Source organism: Talpa occidentalis, unplaced genomic scaffold (assembly GCF_014898055.3).
Source record: "Talpa occidentalis isolate TD23 unplaced genomic scaffold, MPIMG_talOcc4v2.1 talOcc4.4, whole genome shotgun sequence".
Lineage (NCBI taxonomy): Eukaryota > Metazoa > Chordata > Mammalia > Eulipotyphla > Talpidae > Talpa > Talpa occidentalis.
In genome coordinates this window covers 31,617,517-31,644,834 of record NW_023604295.1, presented here as the reverse complement: position 1 = coordinate 31,644,834, position 27,318 = coordinate 31,617,517, and the positions used below count along the sequence as shown (strand labels likewise).

Genomic DNA, 27,318 nt, shown 5'->3' with positions numbered 1-27,318 from the left:
AGTCCTAAGAAATGTGTTGACAAATACCAGTTTATATCTTACCAAAAGTGCTTAATAAATAATTGGGGTTGACAGCAGGCAGAGTAAGGGAAATACAATTAATAAAGAAATTATGTGTATTCCATAAATTAGCAGATTATAAATAAACTCACCTGTTGAATGTCTAAACTAGTGATATCCATATGTACAATGAGGGCTTCCACATTTTCCATTAGCTTCTTATCTTGGAAATGAACAATCAAGTCTTTCATTACCTGGGGTGTGATTCCCACCAATTTGTCACTTAAAATATATGGTTCAAGGCACTCCAAAAACACTCCTTTGGCCACTGAATTCTCACTTAATTTGTCATACATCTGGCTAAATAAAAGATCCCTATAACAGAAAAAGGAAAAAATACTTTTAGGAACATTGCATTCATTAAATTCAGTTGGCTAAGTATATCTCATCTTTTTCAGATTTTAACTAACTCATAAATCTATTTAAAAAGTAACACTATTCACTTAGAGCTTTATATTATAAAAACCTTTATCTATATGCCATCTTAATTCTCCTAATACTTTTTTTTTTTTTAACAGAGAGGCAAAGTTGAATAAGTTAAATTATTTGTTGAAAGTCACATAGCTTACAAGTAGCAGAGTCAGTACTTGAACTTAGTCTTCTGGCTTAAATCCTGAGCTGAATCTGCTGTAGCACACTGCTTCTTAAAGACAGCCCTAATATGGGAACAGGTAGTATAGAGAACTTGAAGAAGTAGGGGAAAAAATCAAAACAAACCCTAAAAATAAAACTGCAGAACTGAGGCCACTAGAGGGAGAGGAGGTAGGTAGAGAGTTACTGGGGCTCAGGTGGCAGGCATGGTGTGGCAACATATATATGGAGAGGTGTAGCATATACAGTGGTGTAAAACAATGTTATCTCAGTAAAATAGATAAGTTTGAAAAAATCAAGGGCTTCCCCTGGTGGCACAGCGGTTGAGCGCTGGGCTGTGGAGCTGCCTGCAGCCTCTGCAGTGCAGGTTCAATCCCCGGCCGCCAGCGAGGGTCCCACATAGCGCGCAGACCTCTCCTGCTGTGCCCGCTGCGCCCCTCAGCAGTGTATTTCGTCACTGTTCTGTTCTGTTCCCAGCTCTGGCTCTGGTGAGTTCTCTCACCCTCCCGTGCTTCTGACTGTGCCCAGTGCTAGTATAATAAATAAATCCTTAAAAAAAAATCAAAAAGGACTATTCATAATGTATTCTTTCCTCTTTCCTGGTACCTAAATATTCCCAACTGAAATGCAGAGTCAATTTGCTTCTTTATTTAGCTCTTACCCCCTTATTCCCAAAGGGTTTAAGCATTGGTTACTGATGGAAGAAGGAGAAGAAAATGTTCATTATTTTAAAAAATATGTCTGGAAACAATTTTGTTGGGAACAAACATTTTAAGTTTATCTAAATGCCACCACACTCAATACTTCTATTTCATTATTCTTCTGTAAACAGTCAACAAATAATTTTAGAGTTAGTTACTTATCCCAGATATAATTCTGAATTGTTTTCACATGACATATAATGAATATTATTTTAAGTGGCCACCTACTTTTTAAAAATTATTACCACTTTGTCTACTGTGAAACATCAGAATTTACTTACTATGCTGGTAGTACTGCATATATCACTTATTTCCAGTATTTTACTAGTATAAGTGAAGTTATAGTAAACATCCACATATAGAGTATTTCCCATTTTGAAGGTTTAATTCCTTAGTCATCCCATTTTTAGAATTTTATCGTAAGTCAAAAGATGAAGCAATCTGTAGCACTAAATTATCTTCAAAAAGCATCACAGTATCAATTTATACTGCCACCACTAATGAGTAATCATACCAGTTTCATTAGACAATTATGCAGCTTTTCCAGATGATTTAACAAGTATAAATTAAATAACATCATTATTCTTAATTCCTTGATAACTGAAAAAAATCAAATGTTTTCCTTGTTTCCATTTATATATCGCATTTGCTTGTATCATTCACTGATTCATTCATTCCCTTTTTTTTTAATACAAAAACACTGTGCTAATTCTATTTACTTGTTAGGATTATTATCTATTGCTTACTAAAAGATTATCCTCTTTACATGTGTATCATGTCAATTGTGGAAAGAGCTATATGGTCTTATGACAAGTTTCACAAGAAGGTCAAGGAAGATTTTGAAAGAAGTATAATGGGAGAAGGGTCTTGCTTCCTCTGAAGTCCTGGAAAGGGACAGATGATAAACGGGACTGGCTACAACTGGCACCAGAACCACATGCCACTTTTTAATCAACAGTATTTGCAATATCCTGGAGGGAAAATCCATATCCATTTATTTTTTTCTTATATCCACAAATGTAATTTTTTTCATCATTTTCCCCTTTGCTTCATATTTATCAGCATTTTCCTTGTTAGCTTCATTTCAATCAATAGTCCATCACATTTTTGTGATTACCAATTACTAGTCAAGCAAAAGAAACTGAGATTAATGAAGCTTTACCATAAGAAAGACAAAGAGTAACAAACTCTAATGAATTTAAAGAAAATGTCATATTTGCTAGCCCTTGTGCTCTGTAGTGTGTTGTTAAAAAAACATGCTAGGGAAGATAATTATATGTTTTAGTTCAGCACAAAAAGCTCTAGGGCGGAGAATTAAAGAGCTAAAAATTCAGTAAACAGAGCATAAGAGTTGACAAACAAGGCACTCCTGTGACAAACAGAAGCATGCAATGCTGGTAAGATTAAAGGTAAAACTGTATACTTTTCTTAACCAGTCAGAGGCTATAATAAAGAAGCAAGAAAAACAAAATTCAGTAACTCATACTTGCATCTCTACCTGAAAATAAAAATAAAACAAAATCCTAAGATATGTTCACATTATACTAGAAGAGTATTTATCAGCACACCAGGGAAGAAGGGAGAAAAAAAAAATTTTTTTAGCTCTTGTGTTTCTTTCTACATTTAGTCATTATACACTTCCAGGTAGCTGACTTTCTTTGCTGGAAGGGAAAACTTCAAAATTGCTACTTAGACTCCAGATAGAAAGAATAACAGAAAATCTATTTTGAGTAATAGAGGGCCATCAGAGGCCTTCTTTTGATAGAATTTTATTTTATGTTAATACTCATATTAAAGATATTATCTGGAGTTTATCATTCATAACTTTAAATTGATAGACAAAATTACTAAATTCACTTTGTGCGTTATAAATTTTGTAATTTCAAAAATGTAAAGAACTCAACTTTGATTATGAGATAATTACAAATTAGAGACTGAAAGGAGCTGAGGCATAAAAATCCTAACACTCACCAGCCTATTGTAAATATATGGCCAGAACCAATTAAATACATCCCCACTAAATATAAATAGAATTTGATAAACTCAAAGCTGATTTTAGTTGATCTCTTTATTTGTAAAGGCGAAAGCTCAAAGAAACTTTAAGAAATTATGTTCAAAAGGCTCTCTTTTCTGATAAAAGTATTACAATTTGTAAAGTTTTCCTTTAAAAAGACATGGATTAATTGGGATGATGGTTGTATAACTCTGTGAATATTGAATTTTAATTTTATGGTATATATTTCAATACAGCTGTTATAAATAAAAAAGACATGGCATCCCCCCCCACTTTGAAATTAAAATATTTCATATGCAGTTATCAAGAAAACAGTATTCAATACACTCAGTTCCTCAGTTATGCTTGAAAATGAAGATCTGTTTCTCAAATAATAAATCTGATGTTGGGCAACAAGACTGAACAAATACTCTGGCTATCAGAAGACCACTTCCGGTTCACTTTGATTTTAACAGAAATATTATGCACTGAATATATTTAGTAACTATACTATATTAAATATATATTCTATATATTCTGCATGATTCTAGTCATTTGAACGATGGCTGCTCTTTAGATAATTTGCTTACAGTGATAAGCTCAAAGTGGTGAGAATCCTCTATACTGCATTTGTTTTGTTTCATAACAACCTTACTAAGATACAATTCAAACATAATCATAAAGCACGTATTTTTAAAAATATTCAAAATATGATTACGGCTCAAGTATCAAAACTTATTTTCAAAATAAACTGAAATCATGACTATTGCTATATGGGCAAAACAACAAATGATTACATGTCCAACAAAAAGTCTTGCAAGATTTTGTATCTTTTGTCTAATACTGAAAACAACACACATCACCTAATTGACAATAAAATTTCTTCCAGTTGAGGAAGAAAGATACTGGAATGAAGCTACATACATCTTTACAATCTCTTGACTTCAATTTAGTCTAGGAAATTGACCGTATTTTATCTTTTTATGGCAACTTCAAGAAAAGATTATAAAAACTACCACTTAACAGTGATTACACTGAACTGTTTACGTAAACATGGACTTTTATAGCTAATATATTTTTAATCATGCATATTTGGAATGGAACAAGACTGAAAGTTGTCCTAGAAACAAAGAATCAAAGTTAATTGAATAGTCTATTTGACAACTTTCTCCTGAGCAGAGGCCCATATATAGGATCTTAATATTCTAATGAAAAGGGAAAGTCAATCTGGTGAGAAGTAAGCAAGCACAAGAGCACAAAATCTGGTAAACAAGAGGGAACATTTGATCCAATGCCTAGTTTCATAGTCCACACTTTCTTATACAACTGGAAATGTTGCCTGTATCTTTTGCCCTTACAGGTAAGTACAAAGTATTAAAAGCAGGGAAAGCAGAAAGGAAAGTGAGTGAGAACACACTTGCTTCCAAAGCAGAAACAGGATCTAGCACAATCTGGTCTTTAGCGTTTGGAAATGGAATTGAGAGAGAAGGAAGCCACACCATATGCACAAAGTCCAGGAAGAATGTCCACGCCCTTGATTTAGAGAGTACATGTATCAGTGCATCTAGGAGAGCAAGAGGTTGGGTAGAGGCAGATGAGTGCTGCAAAAAGAACCAGGATGAGTCTGGAAAAAGACCCTGGAGATCTCACTCCCCCTTGACATTCAGGAATACTATATGACTGATACTTCTTTCCGTGCTCTCCAATAATACTGTATTTGTTTCTGACAAACCCTAGAAGAAAATATGCTGAGTGGGAAAAAATTAAAACAAGTAAAGAAGTTGCTAAAAATGGAGAAATAATAAACATCCTAATTTGGTGAAAATCTAGACCAGCTCTTACCTTCTGTGTCACATGCTATGATTTAGTGAGTAAATTAGTGCCTTCTCAGTTGGTCAATACATTAAATAAAGTTGGAAATACTTCATTTTCAAATTATATAAAAAAAGAAAAGCTTATATCCAACGTTTTTGGGAATAGCACAAAATATTTCTGCAAGAAAGGATACTTTTCTATTTCCCTATAATCCTTCATCTTAAGGGGCTAGCCGGGTTATTTCAACTTTAGGTCACTGTAAGAATATTCAAGCATTCAAGAAAATGATCACCTGTTATTCTGCAAACCAGGAGACAGAATTATTTCATCAATTCAGCCTTCAGGTATTGACAAATTTTGTGCCAGGTACCATGCCAGGTAGGAAAAATCCATTTTATAAAGATAAACCTTTTTATTCTGCACAAAATTGAGTCCTTTAGGTAGTTTATCTCATTTGTAACTATTTCAATTTGAAGATTTGTGCTGACTTCAATAGTTACTAGTGGTAGGAACATCTCTACAACTCAATTTCTTCACTTGAAAATGAATATAGAATTTCTGCCTCTCTTATACTGCAATTATAAAGGATAAATGAAATAATATGTGAAACTGAACCATAAACTATTGACACTGTTTTAAAAAATACAAGATGAATAACAGGGAGGTGAGTATGAAATGTGGGAAAAGAGAAAATGAAGAAAATCTACAGTGAGGTTAGTCTATATCAATAAGTTTTCCAGGAAATAGCAATTAGCTGTACAGTTCACGGTGCACAAGCTACATGGAACTAGCATTCAGAATACACAATGGTATTTCTGGCACTAACACTCAAGGGAAATTTCTCCCTTAGGCCCTGATAAAAAAGACAATGTGTAACATTAAGCTATGTTTTTAACAACATCCAAACCATGAATACAACATAGTTCACTAAATACAACATAGTTCACTTGCCCCAAGCAAGCAGAAGGTGTAGCTTTTTGTGACTTAATCTAAGATCTGACACAGCAAATAGCTTCCTTCTTGATAATCTTCACTGACAACTTTCAAAGTATGATCAAATCTTTTATGATTCAGATTACCTAAATATATAAATTCAAGAGCTAAGTCAATGTTGTATAAGATTTGGGGATATCTGCACTGGATCCTCACATTTATTTATCACCACTCAAGAAAGAATATAAGCTAGTGGTTAAGAGCACAGGTATAGAAGCTACACTGCCTATATCTGAATCTCACTTTTGCTATTCAAAAGAAAAGCAAGTGAGCTTTGGCAAGTTATCTAATCATTTTCTGCCTCTAGAACCTTCCATGTAAAATGAAGATAATATCTACACCTTACCGCTATAAAAATTAGATAAGTTATAATAAAAATTAGGTAAAAAAAATGTAAAGGTATTTGAGAACAATACCTGGTATTGCAAGGAGTCAGCTATTATGTAAGCATAAAAAGAACTATAAACTAAAACAGGTTAGTTAATTGATACAATTTAAGCCAATTAAGAGTGTTAACACTGAATTCTTGTTGTTTATTTTTTAAAGATTTATTTATTTATATATACAAGAACTGGAGTGTAGCAGAGGTGTGGGAGGTGAGAGGATTCACCAGAGGCAGAGTGGGGAGCAGAACAGGCAGATCTACTGAAATACACTGCTCAGGGGGGCAGCAGGTGAGACAGGAGAGGTCTGTTGTGCCAAATAGGTTAGCTCCCTGGCCGGGCTTGAACTCATGCTGCAGTGGTTGGCGACAGCTTGCTAGTGCTGAGACTTAACCCCTGTGCCAATATGGAGGCCCAACACTGAATTCTTTTAAACAAAAAGGCTCTAAAAACCAAGACTGCAGAAACACAATGAATCTTGCCCATTTGGGAGGATGGTATAAAATACTGTGTTTTAGTGACAATTCATAAGAATATATACACAGCACATGAATGATACACTTTTACTTTTAAGGTCACACAATAGTATTGCTCTTTTATTAGCTATTTCCTCCTCCACTATTCTGCCACACAAACATATAGATGATAAACCCAAGATACCTATTTTGGAAACATTGATTTTATTAGATAAATGGACTAAAAATTGTTAAAGAATGAAATTCTTGTAAATTAATATTCTTTTAAGAACCTATCCAGTCAAATTCATAAAATTCTTAGTAGTAAATTATGATATAAACAAGAGGCAACCTAGGTTCAAACTAATTGAATCTGACAGGCAATGTATACTTACTTTCGCTGTAGCAGAAGACAGTAATCAACTATGATGGGCACCATATCCTGTAGACAAACCAGAAAGAGCATCAGCACCAACTACTGTCAAGGGGCCCATTGGCTAGACACAACACATTTGTAAAAGTGGTTTGCATAAGATGTTGCCAGCTGGATGGGAGAATATAAGGTTATACCATGCTTTTGGTAAACGATTTGGTACTATGTGTCAAATGTCTTAAAAAATGAGGAGACATTTTTACCCAGTAACTCTATCAGGATATTTATCCTGAATATATTTAAGGGAAAAATGCAATGCAGTAAAGTTTTCACATCAGCTCCATAACAGAAGAAGCAGGAGGAGGAAAGAAAGAAGCTGGAATTTAATACACAAGATGAGAAACCAGTTAAATTTACTATTGAAGTAAGATATTATGTAGCTATTACAACTTTACAAAGCTTTTACAACAGAATAACAAACATTAAGTGAAAAATAAGTATTTACCTCACAACTTTCTCAAGAAAATTTGCAAAGAAAATACATGACATTGGGGCCTCCCAGTGGCACAGCGGGTTGAGCACAGCACTGTGAAACTGTCCACAGCTTCTGCAGCACGGGTTCGATCCTAGCTGGCCAGGAAATACCCACATGGCGCAGCAGACCTCTTCTGTCTCGCCTGCTGCTCCCCTCAGCAGTGTATTTCAGTCAGTCTGCCTGTTCGTTCCCCACTCCGTCTCTGGTAAATCCTCTACCCTCCCATATCTCTGGCCTGTACACCAGCTCTTACATAAATGAATAAAATCTTAAAAAAAAGGAAAATACATAAAATTGATAATAGGATACCATGGGTGCTACTGGTGGATCAGGTGATCAAGGTTGCCCATATTTGTCACAATCCTCCAAACCAGTTATTTTAAGGTTGATTTAACTTCTCAGTTTCATAATATATTGATTGCTTTACATTCATCTTGTATAGACTCACATCAAGTGAATGACAACCTATAATTTTGGCCTTTTTCAAGAGAAACCATTTACAAAGGAAGCAATAGTTTGTTATGACTGGAAATGGTTAAGGAACCAAGAGTAGTACTCTTTCCTGTTCTGCTGGCTAAAGAGAAATGATTTGCTTTAAAAAAAAATCCTAGGCCATCTAGGGTTCTAGGCAGATTAATTCCATCAGAAGGGAAAAAAGACTGTGAACTGGAGAATACCCCATACTAACACTGTTTTGACAAAAACAAGACCAAAGAACCCTTATTATTTAAAAGGGAGAAATATGAGAAGGACCTACAATCTTGAAAGGATTACATGGTTACCACTGACCCACACATCTGCTTCCTTTGGTCATCAATAATCCGACAACTAGAATTATATTTATCAAGTGAAACTGTAGAGCTGGGTAACAGATTGACTGTGGCTTAGAAGGCATAGAGAGGAGTCTATAATAACTCCTAAATTTCTAGACTGAGTGACGTTTGAATGAAGATGTCACAAAATGAGATAAAGAAGAGGGAAGAAGGTGCCCAAAGGAAGAAGCTAAGAGTAGTCTGGCTTATGGTACACTTGAGAAACATCTTAGAAGTTATAACAAGAAACTGGATATAGCAATCTGAAACATCTATTTCTAAGTCATGAGAGAAAACAATGTATATGAATAAAATTGTCCAAAGACAATGGATTTGAAGAAAACCTGCATTTGTGATATGGTCAGAAGATAGAAACAAATCCAAACTCAGGAATGGTCCCAGAGGTTTAAAACTCAGAAGAGCACTCAGCCACAGACATCTATAAGATAGAGAATTTCAAAAGGAAGGTGTGATTCTCACTTTTTAATGCAACATTGAGGATGAATAAGATAGGAAACATTTTATTTAGTAATTAGGCTATCATTGATATTTTTAGCAAAATGTTTTATCTTCCTGATAATTACAGTGATGACTGAGATCAAACCTGCAGAGAACTGGGTGGTAGATGAAGATTTTGGTGGTATGTGAGGAGAAAAGGGCAAGAAAATTAAATCCCTGAGCAAGAAAATTAAAACAGTAGCAGGGAAGATAAAACTTTCCTGAACCTAAAAAAGAGTGAAATCTACATATTGAAAGAACACATCATATTGCCAGGAAAAAAATGGCTTTAGAATGATTACAGCAAGACCCAATGCAGTCATTACTGGATTTCAAAAATAAAGCAACAGTCAGAAAAAAAGCTATTAATCAATTATAAGGCGGGGGGGGGGGGGGGAGTCTGTTTAGTCTAAGATTTCCCCATAGGGGGATTTGATGCCAGAAGACAATGGAATAATATTTTCATGATCCTTAAGGAAAGCCAAAAGGTTTTCAATATGAAGGAGACTAACAATTTGAAGATATAACAATTCAGAGAACACTGTTCTCATGAGTCTGTCTTGAAGAAATTGCTTCAGTAACCAAAAAATGACTGCAGAAACTAGCAAAAACTGTTGATGATCATTAGCTATAATTAACTACAAAAATAAGCCTAAAACAAACACAGGTAATGGGATGACAAAACAGACACCCTCTGACAGAGAGGAAAAGATTTATATTATGACAAATTGGGAGAAAGAAAAAAAAAGGTGGTAGCAAGTAGAAAAGATTCACTGACCTCATTGATAAGTTGGTAGTCTTACATCCTTTAAAATTCACAATTAAAATGAAAAACAAAAGCATGTTTAACAGCATAAAAGTCAACTGATAAAATCTGGTGATGGAAGAGGAATTGAAAAAGAAGAAAGCAAAAATAGGTTAATTTTAATTATAGTAGGGAACAATATCCAAAGAAATAGAGAATCAAGGGTACTATATAATGCACTAATTGTAAGGTTAATTTATTGGAATAAAATACACATTCCTAAATATTGGAAATATATGCACCAATTTAAAATAATAGGTCAAGGGCCTCCCCAGTGGCAGCAGCGGTTGAGCGCTGGGTTGCGAAGCTGCCCGCAGCCTCTGCAGCGCCGGTTCGATCCCTGGCTGCTCCCCGGCCACCAAAGGAGGGTCCCACATGGTGCGCAGACCTCTCCTGCCTCCCGCTGCTCCCCTCAGCAGTGTACTTCGGTCCTTCTGCCTGCTCTGCTCCCTGCTCTGGCTCTGGTGAATTCTCTCACCCTCCCATGCTTCTGACTGTACCCAGTGCTTGTATAAATAAATAAAAATAAATCTTAAAAAATAAAATAATAGGTCAAATGGTGAAAAGTGCTCTTAAAATATAAACAAAAAACATTTAGCTTAATTCAATATCTTCAGAGTAGAAGTCACAAAAAGCAAAAATCTAAAATGTCAAAAATAACCCTTCAACTCTATATAACAATCACCAAACAAAAATATGAAGTGATCCAGAAAGACTGAAAAAGAGAGGATAAGCAAAGGTACACTATGCAAAGAAAAACTAGGAGTTGTGATCTTTCTCTATCAGATAAAATACAATTCAGGCTGAAAGGATGTTAAATAAATAAATCATAATAAAGACAAATTTCCTATTTTTATATGCCAAATAATGATATACTGCATACTGAATTATATAGTGCCAACATTCATAAAGCAGAGATGGAAGGAAAAACAGAGAAGTCAGTACGATCAACAGGGTACTTTAACTTTTCATATTCCATGAAAAATAAGCATGGATCAAAAAAGGCAAGGATTTAGAAGATCTAACAATAAATTTTTAAATTCTGGTAACTATTTTTCTGTGAAAACACACAAGGAACATTATTTCAAGTGCTCAAAGAACACTAATGAAAACTAACCAAATATTGACCATAAAGAAAATCTAAATTCCATAAAGTAGTATTAGTATACAAGACATTATCTGATCATAATGAAATAAAACTGGAAAGTAATCACATATTAAAAAATTAAGATGCCTCTTCAACTTAAAACAATATAAATTTTCACTAAAATTCTTCAGAGAGGGAGTATTTTCAACCTTCAATTAAGGTTGAGATTATATAAAGACAATAATGAAAGTGTCACATATGACTTGAAAGCCTTAAATAAGTCTATAAATTGACATTTTTAGAACACTCCATCTAATAGCAGCAAAAGACACATTTTTTTCCTCAAGTAGACAGAACATTAACCAAGATAGATAATATACTTAAGGCTATAAACCAAGTTTTAAATTTTAGAAGATTCCTATCATACAAAGTATATTCTCCAACCACAATGTAATTAAATTAGAAATCAACAAAATAAATGACAGCGATGACATCACTGCAGATTCACCCTTTATGAAAAAGGGTGATGAAAAACTGTCATGAGCAACTTCTAGTCAATAAATTTGACAGATGAAATGGCCAATTTTTTAAAAATACACAAAATACCAAAACTCACTGAAGAAGAAATAGTCAAAACAGATAATCTATTAAAGAAATTGTATTTTTAATTAAAAATCTTTCTACAAAGAAAATCCAAGGTTACACTTTCAATTTCCAACCTCCATAATCATGTATGCCAATTTCCCTCCCTCTCTCCCTCAATCCCCCTCTCTCCCCATTCTGCCCGCTGTGTAATAAAGTACCCCAATCTTCATTCCCCACACCAGGGCAGTGTCAGAGAAAGCTATAGAAAGTCAGTCCTCTCAATCTCTAGGAACCAGTAACAAACCCTTTCCTACCCCCCCATGATGCCAGTGGAGGTAACGGATTTCCACCTACACTTCAGAGTAAAAGGTCCTACTAAGGTGGTGTCAGAGGAGACCTACAAGAATCAAAACTTTCATCAATTCTCAATTTAGGAGCAGCGTGGCCACTCTTCCCACTCTTCTTGTGTTGAAACAGTTCTGAAACAGTGCTAAAAGACTCTTAAAACAGAGTGCTCAGACAGTGCCAATTGTGGGGGCTCCTGCTCCCCCAGAGAGCAAAGTTACCATTGCCACAATTTATCGTTAATATAAGAGTAGCTGTACTATGAAAGTACATAAGTCCCTCTTCCCCTGTGTGCTGGACTGGACAGTCAATGACGGGTAAGATCAGAAAAGATTTCTGACGACCTAAGACAGGCGCAGTCCCCAAGGGGATTTTAATGGTTCCCACCTTTTACCTATGGAAAATAACTGATGGAAAACAAGTCTGGGAAATGTTGAGACACAACCAAGGCATGTTGTTAATCATTAATAGTCTAGGTCTTGTACTGAAGAAATTCAATTATGGTGAGAGAAACTGGTTCTATGACTTCTAGCAAATGTGTAACCAAGTAGAACTATAGGAATAATAAATAGTACTAGAAAGAATAAAAATATAATGTTAAAGATATGACAAAAATGTATAATCATAGTAAGAAATCATAATGTTAAAGAAAGCCTCCACTGGGGGTGTTACGATGAGTTCTTGATTCCTTGATAAATAATAGACAATATGTTATGTTATTCATGTTTCACTGCATTTACGATAAATCTGACGTATGATTAACCACATACCGTGAAAAACATATTGAGGTAATGACTTTGGAAATGTATAAAAAGAGAAGGCTGATTCCAATAAAGCGCACTCAGATTTTCACTCTCCCTTGAGTGTGTCTGTGTGTCATTTCTTTCGTCCCTCGCCCTAATTCCTTTGACCACCTTCTGCTCGTTCTCATTCAACCCCTGAGATTGTCTCAATCTCCCGCCACCGCTGGGCTGGTCCGCGGCAGCCAATGGGCAGTGATCAGGGTGGAGGACAGTGTCAGTGGGTTCTCACCCACATGCACAATTGCAAGGCCACTCAGTCTTGGGGTCCAACAACAATAGGTTTATTTAACAAGCAAGGGATTGGGAAAAAGAAAAAGGTTTAGAGGCCACAAGTGGCTGGCTATCTCAGCCCAGATAGTATCCGCAGTGTCCAGAAGTCCCAAACAAAGGCCACTCATGAAATATGAGGTGACAATGCAGCAACCTACAGCAGCATTTTAAGGCGGGGCCGGATGCTGGACCAGCAATGATGGACTCAATAGCAACAGGACATGGTGCCAGAGAACCAGAGGCTGTGGTCAGCTGTTCAAGACACTGGGCCAAGGCTGACAGTGCTCCTTGCAGGAGATGTCAGAGGCAGGGACAGAGGCAGGTGTAGCAGCCAAGTCTCTGTGAAGGTCTATGGGGGTGTGAAGGTCTAGAAGTCTACAAAGTCCACAAAGGTCTACAAAGGTCTGGTGAATCCCACAGAAGTCAAGTGCTTGATGCATCTCTCTTCAGAGACTGAGAGCAGTCTGATGAATGTTTCCTCTTCAAACGCAGGCTGCTAACTTCTTTGAAGGTAGCCCAACAAATTCCTCTTTTCTCTTCAGAGGCTGACTGCACACTGCCTTATGCCGGCTCTTACTCTGCCTTACATTCCCTTCTGAGTCCCCTGATTGGACCATTGCCTGATTGGACCATTTCATTTTTTTTTAAAGATTTATTTATTTATACAAGAACCAGGGCACAGGCCAGATGCACGGGAGGGTGAGAGGATTCACCAGAGACAGAGCAGGGAACAGAACAGGCAGACTGACAAAAAAAACTGCTGAGGGGAGCAGCAGGCAAGAGGTCTGCCGCGCCATGTGGGATTCTTGCCGGCCAGCCGGGATCAAACCCACACTCCAGAGGCTGTTGACAGCTTCACAGTGTGGCACTCAACTGCCTGCACCACCAGGGAGGCCCTAGACCATTTTCAATCTCAAGTGTCTGACTGGACCGTTTAACACCAATCAACTTGTTATCCATTGCAAATAATTAACTAATGAAGTGAGCTTGAACCTGATTGGTTGATTTAGCTCACATCAGATTGGCCCATTTAGGATCCTAAGTGTAAAAAGGGGAAAACCCAGCCCATCCTGCACTCAGATCAGAACAGGCTGATAGGCCTGTTGGCTCCAGGGAGCCATGGCCAGAGCCAGCCTCGCTGGGGCTGGGGGAAGGGGAATGCCTGCAAGTAGAAGGCTGAGGCATCCACACCTCAGCCCCCAAAAAGCCGACTTGCCACACAGCCTCTCCAGTTACAGTGTCAACAGAGGCCACACACATAGAGAGTAGTAATGAGACACTCATTACACGTAACACTAGGATATAACCACTTGAGGAGTCGGTACCCTACTTAACCCTAGTTAACCCATTGGAAGGCTGCTCTCACAAGACCTTAGAAAAAAGGAGAAGAGGAAAGACAAGTCCTTCTCTTGAAGCAAAACCCTTAGCCCATCCAGCATAGTCCTGGTCTATATATGCCTCTCTGGGATGCTGACAGATCAAGGGACTACATACAGATTTCAGTCTTTTGCCTTAAGCTAGCCTATGCTGTGTGCGCTTTTCTTATTTACCCCAAGTATCTTTCACCATATATAATGAGCATTATATGCTTTAAGATAATTTCTCTTAAAATATATACTCCTAGTCTCAAAAGCTTGCAGAATGCCCCAAGAAATAGCTCAAAAATTTGGGGTTTCCAGAATTTAGAAAAAAATTAAATATTTCTCTAATCTTTTCTTTAATGCACAGTCCCTAATTGGCTAAAGAAAACTGTTTTCTTATTAGATATTTATGTACATTTATTTTTTTAAAAAAAGCCATTGTGGCTATGTAAATAGAACACTGAGCTGATAGAAAGCCTAAATTTAAGATTGTCAATTGTTTTGAGTATCTAAATAGTTCATTTTATTGCATTGTAACTATCTTACCATCTGCCAACTGAAGATATAATCTTGGCTTTCCTTATTTCATAAGGAAAATATGAAAAGAAATGAGATGGGAGATGCAGATTCCTTTGCTTTGGGGTGCAATGGCATTAATTCTCATAACTTATATTCTATTTTTTTTTTTTTATAGAGGCATGTTTTTTATTTATTTATTTATTTGTTTGTTTTGTTTATACAAGCACTGGGTACAGTCAGAAGCGTGGGAGGGTGAGAGAATTCACCAGAGCCAGAGCAGGGAGCAGAGCAGGCAGAAGGACCGAAGTACACTGCTGAGGGGGGCAGCGGGCGGCAGGAGAGGTCTGCGTGCCATGTGGGACCCTCCTCTGATGGCCGGGGAGCAACCGGGGATTGAACCAGCGCTGCAGAGGCCGCGGGCAGCTTCGCAACCCAGCGCTCAACCGCTGCGCCACCGGGGAGGCCCTCATAACTTATATTCTAAAAGTCAATCAGACCATGAAATCTGCATTGTTTAAAATGATTAAATATTTTAACAAAGCCTAGCATGTAAGATATATACATACACACACACAATTAAAAGCAGATACACATACTTAACACACAGACAGATAGTTGAAGCTCCATGGAGTTATCAGAGCTAGGCAGCTGGTATTCCAGCATTAGTACACAAACACTGTGAGCAGCTTTATAGATATAGATGTCTCTCCCTGTGTGCATGCATGTGTATTTCCCTTTATTATTCAGGTGTGAGTCAGGAGTTAGGAAAGGCCTAATTCCCCCAGAAACAACATTTTAAACAAGCCTCAGAGATGAGGCAGAGAGCTGGATACCAACACTGTTTCCTATTCCTCAAATCATCGCAGGAAGCATGAATCAGTCAAGGAAAGTTCCCATTGCCTCACTCTGCAGCTTTTTTAGTGTCTGTCCACTCTTTGGCATGAACTCTTAATATAAAAATATCTGCTAACAGCTGCTACATTATGATGACCTTAAAACGATCTGCTTCTCATGGAAATGTAAAGTGAAGCTAGAAAGAAAGCTTGAAAATGACCAATATAAGCTTTCACTTTTAAGATCTAAAATTATTTTTCAAATCCTTTTAGCTTGACATATCATATGAAAAATGCCTCATGTTCTCTTTCCCTCTTCCTTCCTCCTGTACCCCTCTTTTCATATTCTTGTATTGATTCTAAAAAATGGTTGTTTTTTTAAAGGGAAAAAAACCCTCATGTTTATTTATACCTCTACATTGTTTTATAAACAAAAATTAGGATAGCAAAATAAAATAATACAAAAGTACATGAAAATGCTCTCATAATTAACTGGCTAGTTTCTGGGTTTAAGAACACTACTAGCAGAACTCTGATACCAGAGAAGCCAAACAAACAGACTGTTTGAAGAAGTCATTAACCCTGTTGAATGCTAGTAAAGACCTATAATGTGAGGAATAAAGGGAGCCACAGAATTTGCAGACATGGAATGAGAGGGATGTGAGGAAATGAAGACAATTCTTACAAGATGTTTGGCTCTGTAAAGAATTTGCAAACAAGAGCCATAAGGGGATGACGTGGGGCAAAGAGGGATCTGTTTGCTCTCTGACTTTGTTCTGGAATAGGAAAGAATTGGCCAGAAAAAAGGCTAGCCTCATGTAAGAGACAGAGAACACTTTAACTCCTTTCATCCTTCCAGTTACTGCACAGATAAACTATAGGTTCAAATTACAAACAAAAGCAACAACCTGTTAAAAACATCATAAAAGTTATCTTCTATAGTTAAGAGAGGACAAAATATTGGTTGGTCTTTGGGGAAAAAGCAGAAATACTGAATGGCATATATTCTGACTGTAAGGAAAAGGTGAGGCTCCTCATCAAAGGTAAAGATTAAAATTGAGGCAACAGGCATGAGCGCCACCTGCTGGTAAAATACAAATTTTCAGTGTGTTCACAGAGAAACCAGGCTTAACTAGGAGCTTTCTTGGATTAGAGGTAACCTGGTTCCAATGACAGCTTCTTGATATTCATACAGAATCTTAGATCATCCTTCCCAGCATAGAAAGTCTTTTTAAAACACACCTGATCAACTGGTGAGCCTCCCTTTATTTCACTACATTCAGCAGTGGGGGGGTCCTAAATCCGAACTATTTCATCATCAGTAGGTCATTTTAAATGGAAAGAACCCTTCTAACTTTTATCCTTCTAATGTTTTACTTATACTAGTTTTCCCTCTGCAGTAATGCAGTAAATCCCCACATAACAGCCCTGCATCATCTGAAGGCATCCATGTCTCCTTGTACTTTCTCCTCAAACAGCTCATTTTTTTAATGTTGTTCTTAAAACCTCCGCCATCCTATCAACAGTCCATAAAATATCTAAAGTTTTAATTCCAGTTTTAATTCATTACTTTCCTTTATCTAGGGCCTAACACACTATTGGCTCATAATTGAAAGCATGCCCCACTAGATTGCCCCAATTCACTATTTAATTTTTTCAATCTAATGCAAGTTTTGATGTTTATCATGGTTTAATTTCATCTCATAATGATGTTGACTGCCCTCTACCAAGATCATTTTGAATCTGGATTCATTAAATCTTTATCCAAATCAATGACAAAACTTGGCTGTCAAAGATCCTTAAAATGTAATTAATATCAAATCACCAAAGAACACTGAGTAAGGATGTTCATCTATCTGCAAATTCACTTACTATTTACTAATCTACTTTAGCCATGAGGATAATGGAAAATTTAGACAAATGCTTCCATGAAATCAAGATGTTATGTAATAGGCATTCCATGAATACATTGTCCTTGTATTCCTTTCAAAGAGGCAGTTAATGAGTATAACATCATTTTTAGATGAACTCATGGAAAATGTTCATAAACCACATTGGGGTAATCAGCAGATAGTTTCCTATGTCCATTCTTCTTTTTTAAAAATACACTTTAAAAGTCAATCTATTTATTTTGTGATTATTTTATGATTAAATATTTAAGATGAAACACTTGAAACAGATTTGTGGTCAATTATGAATGTATTTCATTACTCTAACAAGTTGAAGATCACTTTTTCCAGAAGAATATTGTTCTGAGTGAAATAAATTTGTGTCTTCTCTACTTAGGCATCCATGCTTAATCAAATATGCCTTATTTGAAAATTGATCCAAAGTTACTTAGACTGTTCAAGCAGTATCCTGGGTTATAATTCTACTGGATCTTGAAATGTGAATAATCATAACGTAACTGTATTTCACATTACTATTAGTAAATAGCAAATGGATTTGCAGCTAGATGAACATTCGTACAGTGTTCTTTGGTGGCTTGATATCTTTAATATGCTTATCTGCACTTTTCCACTTTAATGATCATTCTCTGTTCTCATGAAAATGTAAGCATAGTAAGAAATGCTTTGTGGTACAGGATGGCAAGCCAGATGTGAACTGTATATCCCAAATACCTGAATTCCAATCTCAGCTCTATCATTCACTATGTGACCTGGAACAAGTTATTAATCTCTCTATGCCTCAGTATCACTTATAAATGTGAATAATACCTTCTAAAATTATGACTATCACATGGACATATAAAAAGATATAAGTTGTGCCTATTCTTTAGTAGTTCAAAATCCCCACATTTCTTCTAAATATTTCCATTAATACACACAGGAAACGTTATTTTGACTAACCTTCTAAATTTAAGATAGCAAGGACCATGTACATTTTACTCACTACTGCCCAGTGTCTAGGGCATATTAGATCAGGAGTTGCTTACTTTGGTCCCTAGGCCATATTCTGCCCATAATCAATTTCTGAATGGCTCACAGCTAAGAATGGTTTTTATATTTTTTAAGAGTTGTTTTAAAAACAACCAGAAAGAAAAAGAAAATACCGGACGGTCTCACTCATAGTAGGAATTTAGAAAACCTAAATAAGGGATCAGGAAAAAGAATAATTATAATAAAGTAAAAATCAAAATCAACAAGCAACTATAAACCAGAGACACATTTCGGGGTGAGGAGAAGAGCATAGGATCAAAACAAGGGTGACGGGAATTGTACGGGGACAAAGATGTACAAAAATGATGTAAAATATATACAAAATTAAAAAGCCAAAAATAAAAAAAAATCACATGAAAAAAAAACAACACAACAACAATTGAAAAAGAATATGGACAGAGATCTGCAAAGAAGCTACAAGCCTGGCAGAGTCTAAATTTTTATCATCTGGCTCTTTTTAGAAGATGCTTGCTGACCCCTGTATTAGGCCCTCAAATACTTGCTAAAAGAGCAAGTAGGGTAGAGAAGAAGTTCTAGGAACAAGGAAGGAAAAACAAAGATTTGCAACAAATACTGGAATTCACTTCTATAGTAAAACTAGGATTATAAATACTACACAGGTCTTCAAACTGTACCTTGACTTCCATTTGCACTGAGTTCCAAGAAAAAACTAAAGGTCTTTCATTGATTAGCATATTCTAGAAATCATCTATTTTTCTTTCCCTTTTTTCTTTGGTAACTGATCTATTCTTGAGTCACAGGTGCTTGGAGGAGAACTAAACTGAACCTTTGGTAGTACACCTCTCTACAACTGTTAGTTGATACAAATGTTAGTCCTCAGCCAGTTATCAGCCACTGTAAGGTGTCAATTCATAGCTATGCATCCTTATATCCTTTCCTTCCACACAACTCTAATAGATAAGCACTAACGTTACTCATGTGCTCCCATGCGACTGTACACCTGTTATTTCAAAATTGAATTATTTATAATGTTCCAGAAGCTCTGAAATAACTGAAAGACATTTAACCTAATCATGAAAGTCTCATCCTCAAATAACATAAAAGAGGCCCTTTCATATTAGACCTATTCAGCGCTGGGTTGTGAGGCTGCCCTGCAGCCTCTGCAGCGCCAGTTTGATCCACAAAAAAACAAACAAACAAAAATATTAGACCTATTCATAGCAACGTCTGTTAGAAAAATTTGCAAAGTTATACCTGAAAATGTTGCTCCATCACTTGGATTTTTCCCTGGTCTGGACACTTTTTCAGAGCTCGATCTGCATAATGGAATAGGATTTCTACCATCTGTAAGGAAAACATCTTGGTATAGAAATTAAAATATATCTCAAGTTTTAAAATACTTAATCTATGTGTGCATCCTGAGTAATGCAGAATGAAGTTATTTTATATTAAGAATATAATGAAAGACTTTAATGGCTTTACTTCACATTTTTTCAAACCACAGCCTAATTTCTTTGAACCAATGAGCTAGTACTAATTTGCTAAGCTTTCCTAATAAGCATCTCCAGTCTCTAAACCTCAATAGTATCTATATTGCTCAGGAAATGAAAAATTAAGTTAAGCTCTTCAGGAATTCTCTTTTGTAGGTATTTCCCTAAAGAACACAGTCAGTTCTTCTAGCAGATACTGAGAAAATCATTCATGAGTCTAAAGAGTGACCAATTTCTACTCATGTTTTCTAAATGTTTACAGTAATCAAGAATATAATTTTTACCAATGCATTTGCATAATAAAAAGGAGATGGAATAACTATAGTAAATGAATTCAACCAAATTCAGGCTAGGAAAACAAAGTATGGAAATAGCAGCATTAACCAGATTAATGCTAATTAATAATATATAAAACCATCAGCCCTCTCTCCTACCTCAGGCAATACAAACATTACATATATGGTATTTCTCATAATTACTAATCAGTTTACAAAAACTAATGTATGTTAATTTTCTATGGATTATACTTATATTTGGAAATAATCCAGCTCCCTGGGTTTTCTCTTGCTTCTTTTCTGTGTCTTTGGCTATTTTACCATCTTTACAGATGAGGGAGGAAAGCAGGGAAAGGGTAATGAGGGATTTAAAAAGCACTAAAGATGGTACCAGGAAATTATAATCTGACTGGCTTTTTTATATGTTCTCTCCTTGACTGGAATCAGTGACCTAAATATGACCAGAGATATTAGCAAATACCAAAAGCAAATCTGTATTGTTCCCTACTAAAAACCCTATTAAAATACTCACCCGATCTGCAACAACAGCCTTTCTCTTACTGGCATCCCCTGACAACCCTGTAGAGAAGCAAAATCCAGCACAAAACCAAAGTTAGCCCACATCCTCAGGAATGAAACTCTTCTGATCTCCTATTACAACCTGTGTTAACAATAGAGCATATTTATAACAATCTTTAGGTATCAAAATATTAGCTAATATGCCATAACAGAAGTACCTCACATGGGTCCAACCAGATAGTATCTCAATGCACTTCCCTATTGTTCTAATAGTAATTTTTCAGTATGAAATGAAAGAATTTAAATGATGACACTTAAAATTCTTTATCTTGTATTTGTTATTAACCTTAACAAGACTGTATAACATCTTGATGGCAAAATACTTGACTATTAAACTAAAAGTGTTTATGAGTGATTAGTACTATTCATTCCCTCTACTCCAGAAAAGCACTGTCCACTACACCTGTATTCTGTTAACTTACCTACTACTGCTTTTGCTTTTCCTTCATGGAAAGACCATGCAAGAGCCAAGGCTTCTGTAAGACAATCTTGTTTCAGGAGATGATCCACTCTCTAAAATGAATAAAGGAGAGAAGCAGGCACTGTTGTTTAACCAATCACCAGTCAGAATTCCTATTCTACTTAGTATCTTACGAGAAGTTGCTGTTTAGTATCTTGAATTATTCTTTTTTTTTTTTTTTTTTTAAAGATTTATTTATTTATTTATACAAGCAAATGGGTACAGTCAGAAGTGCGGGAGGGTGAGAGTATTCACCAGAGCCAGAGAGGGGAGCAGAGCAGGCAGAAGGACCGAAGTACACTGCTGAGGGGAGCAGCAGGCAGCAGGACAGGTCTGCGCGCCATGTGGGACCCTCACCCAGTGGCCGGGGAGCAGCCGGGGATCAAACCGGCGCTGCAGAGGCTGTGGGCAGCTTCGCAACCCAGCGCTCAACCACTGTGCCACCGGGGAGGCCCTCGAATTATTCTAATAACCATGAAAAGTCATTTCTTAAAGCACTGGATAGTACAATGACTGCAGTGGTAGTTTAGTCAGCCACATGCTTTAAGTAAGAAAAGAGGAAACAGCTATAATATCACTGCAGCAGAAACGGCTAGTTGTTTGTCACGATATCCAATCACTCCCTCTTCCTCAGTAACAATTCCAAATTTGGGAGAGCAACACACCAGCTAAAGGACATTCCCAAGAATTTTCTATAGCCACTCGGGGCCACATGACTAAGTTCTGGCCAATGGTAAGTGTTGTTTGGTATTGCTGGGGTGTCACCTTAAAAAGCAGCCCTTCCTGGAATGTGAACTTGAAAGTCAGAGCTCCAGTAATCACACTAGAATATATCTTGAGATGAGAATCTGTACACAAGTACGGTGGAATGAGATCATATACAGAAGACCACAAGAACCACAGTATGTTTACTTCTTGTTTTTACATGGTACAGAAATCTTACTTAAGTTAGCATTCTCTGACATATGTAGTCAAATCTAATCCTAACTTAGTCACTTTTATCAAATCAAGTACCTAGTGGCTCCGCTGGTTTTCATTACAATTCTGATGTTAAAAATCACATCCAAATACTCTTTTTCTGCAAAGTCAAAATACAAATGTTAAGACGCTATCAACTCAATAGTTTTAACATAAAAAACTACTTTGAACTCACCTCTCTCCAGCTTCTCAGCATCATCACATATACAGACTAGAAAATAAAGGGAAGGAAATTAAACGGCCATCTTTAATAAACTTGTTTGGGAAACACATTTGTCCCAGTCCTACATCTCATTTTACATCTCTTTAAGTAAAAACATTTCGTAATGGCCCACACCAAACATTTAAAGGTCAGTAAGTCTACAGTCCAAGAAGGAGTTAATCCCATGGACAAGAATCAAGAAATGTCTAATGTTTCAGTACTGACATGGTAATATTTAAAATTTTATTAATAAATATTTCTCAACACTGTTTTCTTAAAAAAGCACTATAATAAATTGACAAAACAGTTTCTATTCCAGTTAGTGTGTTCTAAGTCAAATGCCTCAATGCATTTTAATATATCCTAAGTTGATCTAAGCTACAGGTCATCTTAATTACAAGGCACAATACATGCTAAGGTATATCTGTGAAATAAAAAGACTATGAAAGTATACTCCTGAATTAAGAAAATAAGCATCATATCAGAATCTAAGTAAAAGTAAAAATATGTCTAAAAGTGGAAAAAATAAATTTAGCTAAAAAACTATGACTAACTAACCCCTGACAGTTTTACATTACTGCTGATCAATATACTTTTTTGTAATGCACTGCTCTCTTCACCAGCAACCTCCTCTAGCCCCAGCTATTTTTGACATTAACAAATGCCAAGCCACAGAGTGGAAGAGCTTACCTTTGTTCCCAAATAAAAGATCTGACCACCATAGCTACTGATGGATTGATAACAAGCCTTCTCTCCAACCAAAGCCTATTAAAAAATTAAAAAATTAGATTACATGCATTAGAGGTCTCACTAAGTTTTAAAGAATATTAAGCAGAGAGACAACATTTTAAGTGAATATGGTTTCATCCCAAAAGTGAGCAGGGAAAGAATTAAGAGTCTGTCAGTGGAAGTGGAAGAAAAGACAAGTGCAAAAAGTTACATATGGCCCTTTTATCTTTCAGAATAATAGGGGAAATGGAAGAACATGCCAACTTGTAAATCTAAAGGGAAACTATCACAAGCTGCCTGTTATCGGTTAACAGGTAGTCATTGCTTCTGGCAAAGAATCAGTCTTATTGAAAATGGCTCTTCAAAAGGTCAAGAAAAAGATAAAACTTCCAGGCTGACCAGAGATCTGAGGCAGATAGCAAGGAAGAAAGAGGGAGGGGGATTAAAGAAAAAAAATCAAAATCAACAAGCAACTATTAACCAGAGACACACTATGGGCGGGGGAGGGGGGGAAGGAGAGGAGGGATTGGGGTCAAAATAAGGGGGGTGCAATTGTATGGGGAATATAACCAAGATGAAAATGCATACATTGTGCAAAAATTGAAAAATGATGTAAGAAATATATAAAAAATAAAAATAAATTTAAAAAATTAATGACTATTGTAATAACTACTAAAAAAAAAAAAAACAAAAACCAGGGAGGGCAGAGCACAAGGGTGCTCTGGTGATGGTTCATAGGTGCTATGGTGGTGGGAGAACTATGGGGGCTACACCTGAGGGGAGAAACAAAGTACTGTACAAAAATGAAGAACTATGTAAGAAAATAAATTTTAAAAAAAAGAAAAACAAAATGGTTCTTTGAATTAAATATCAACATAAAACACAAGAGGAAACAGGAAGGCAACGCAGCACAGTATATGGGAGACAGCATAGTCCAGCAAAATTGAAACAAAATGTACTGTCTGCCAAATCTGGGCTATAAATTTTGGCTCTGTCCCTACTGGATATGACCTTAGTAAGTTTCAAACTTCTGACATTACGCTTTCCCATCTTTGAAAAATCATGCTCAGTTTCTATGAAATTTAAATGTTAAAATTCATAAATCTTGCAAAATATATAAGTAGTCATTAACTATAATAATTTTAAGTTTTCATTATAGAATTTTAAAAACATATTCAAAGGTAGAAAGAATTAGGAGTCCCATGCATTCATTAACCAGTTTCCTCAATTATCAACTCATCGCCAATCTTTTTTTTTTTTTTTAAAGATTTATTTGTTAATGCATACAAGAACTGAGGAGTAGGCCAAAGGTGGGTGGAGGGAGGGCTGGCAGTAAAAGGATTCACCAGAGACAGAGTGGGGAGCAGAACAGGCGGACTGCATGAAATACACTGCTGAGGGGAGCAGCAGACAAGACAGGAAAGGTGTGCTGCACCATGTGGGTCATCTCCAAGGCTGGGGATTGAACTTGTGATACAGTAGCTGCAGATTGCTTCATAGTGCTGATGCTTAACCCCTTGTGTACCAGGGAGGCCCCTAATCTTGTTTCATCTATATTTGTACTGACACTCTGATAATATAGATTAATTTTGAAGTGAATCTCAGATTTTGAATACTATTATAAAGTCAGTATATGCATTAAAAATGAGTCCTTTTTAAAATAACCACCATTTGGGCCTTCATGGTGGTCTAGGGGTTAAGTCTCAGCACTATCACCACTAAGGCCTGATTTCTATCCTATATATGGAGAAGCAGACATCTCTTGTCTCACCCATTGCTCCCCTTAGCAGTGTATTTCAATAAATCCACCTCTTCTGCTCTCCACTGTCTCTGGTGAATCCTCTCACCCACAGCACCTCTGGCCTACACCCCAATTCCTCTATGCAAAAATTAAAAAAAAAAAAAAAACAATTTGACTGTCATTTCCTAAATAAATAAATAAATAGATAAAACAACCATCATTTCATTAACATAATTTTGTAAACTAATAAATATTTTCCTCATTACCAAATAACCAATCAATGTTTGGATTTGAAAATGTCTCCTAAGTGTCTAATATTGATGAGGTTTAGTTTTTAGTTTAGTGTTTATTTCTTCTACATTTCATTTTTCTGAACTAAGATCCAAACAAAGGTCACACAGTGGAACTAGCTGACATGTCTTCAAACGCTCTTTTAAACTACAAGTTTGCTTCTGTGTCTCTTAGTCCTTTATTTTCTTGAATTTAATTTGATGAAAAAGCTGGAACACTTACTCCACAGAGTTTCCCACTATCTGGATTTTACTAAATGCATTCCCATAGAATCTTTCAACACATTCTTATCTTCTCTATTTTCTGTAGAGGAGGCTTGAACAGAATCTGGGGGATTATTTTGCTTGTTTGTTTTTTAAAGTATGATGTTAGCTGTAGGACCTTTCTAGATACCAGGGATTATCAGGCTAAAGAACTTCCCTTCTACTTCCAGTTTGCTAGGAGCTATAGCAGGAATAGATACTGAATTTTGTCAAATGTTTTTTCTACATCTTTTGAGATATTACATTTTTTCTTTTATAATCAACTAATATGGTAAATTATGTTGATTTCTGAACCAGCTTTGGATGCCATGGATAAACACCATTTGAGCATGATTTATTACTCTTTACATACTGCTGGCTTCTACTTGCTAGTATTTTTAGGATTTTTGCTTCTATGTTGATGAGAACATGGGTGTGCAGTGTTCTTTATTTTAATCTGTCTGGTTTCATTTTCAGAGTCAAGCTGGTCTCATAAAAAGAGTTGTATGTTCCCTTTTTCTCTATTTTTTAAATGATTTTTGTGTAGCACTGGCCTTATTTTTTTCCCTTAAATATGATAGGTCTTCAGAATACCCACTAATGAAGTCATCTGAGCCTGGAGTTTCTTTGTAGAAAATTATTTAATTTTTTCAAATGACATATAGACACTTAGATGTAAAGACCTTTCCTGATTTATGATGGGGTTACATCCCGATAAACCCATTATAAACTGAAAATATCATTAAGTCAAAAATGCATTTAATACACCTAACCTTCCAAACATCATAACTTAGCCTAGCCTCCCTTAAACACACTCAGAACACTTAGATTGGTGTGCAAATGGGAAAAACCATCTAACACAAAACCTATTTAGCAATAAAACACTGAATATCTCATGTGGTTTACTGAATAATGTACACTGTAGAATATCAGTTATTTACCTTCATGATTGCATAGATGCCTGGGGGCTGCGGCTTGCTGCAGTTGCCCAGGATCAGAAGAGAGTATCATTCTATACAGGACTAGTTGGAAAAAGATCAAAATTCAAAGTATGGCTTCTATTGAATGCATATTGCTCTTGTACCATCAAAAAGTCGAAAATCATAAGTCGAACCATCTTTAAGTCAGGGACCATCTGTATAGCCACTTAGATTTTCTATTTTTATTTTATCTTTGGTAATTTGTCTCTTCCAAAGAATTTTCCCATTTCATCAAAAGTTGTTGAATTTATTGGCATAGTTACTCATTTTATCTTTTTAATATCTATATACTTAATAGTGAAGTCATCTCTCTCATTGCTGATATTAGTAACGTTGACACAGTTGCCACATGAATGAACCTCAAAAATAAGGTGTTAAGTGAAAGATGCCACATGGAAAGGTCACATATTCCTTGATATTTATATGAAGTGTCCAGAAAAGGCAAGTATATAGAGACATGTAGATACATGGGTTACCTGGGTCTAGAAATGGGATGGGGTATTGACTAGACATGGGTACAGGGGATCTTTGTTAAGTGCCAGAAGTGTTCTAAAACTGCATTTTAGTCATTTATCCTTTAAGTCTGTCAGACTTATTGTCACCAGATTAAACATTCTAAAATATTTTGCTTTAC

General features: G+C 36.1%; 1 protein-coding gene across 2 annotated transcripts in view; it reads right to left on the bottom strand.

The window, feature by feature from the left end:
• The window catches only part of VPS8 (VPS8 subunit of CORVET complex), a 193,988-nt gene that overhangs the window by 114,242 nt on the left and 52,428 nt on the right, over window positions 1-27,318 (bottom strand). For both annotated transcript variants that reach the window (XM_037525229.2, XM_037525228.2), the window contains exons 16-22: window positions 23,392-23,466; window positions 22,675-22,710; window positions 21,484-21,574; window positions 21,015-21,061; window positions 19,972-20,061; window positions 7,387-7,433; window positions 153-375 (exon numbers count right to left, since the gene is read on the bottom strand). In XM_037525229.2, the coding sequence (XP_037381126.1) occupies window positions 153-375; window positions 7,387-7,433; window positions 19,972-20,061; window positions 21,015-21,061; window positions 21,484-21,574; window positions 22,675-22,710; window positions 23,392-23,466 (609 nt within the window). The remainder of the gene's footprint in view (window positions 1-152; window positions 376-7,386; window positions 7,434-19,971; window positions 20,062-21,014; window positions 21,062-21,483; window positions 21,575-22,674; window positions 22,711-23,391; window positions 23,467-27,318) is intronic.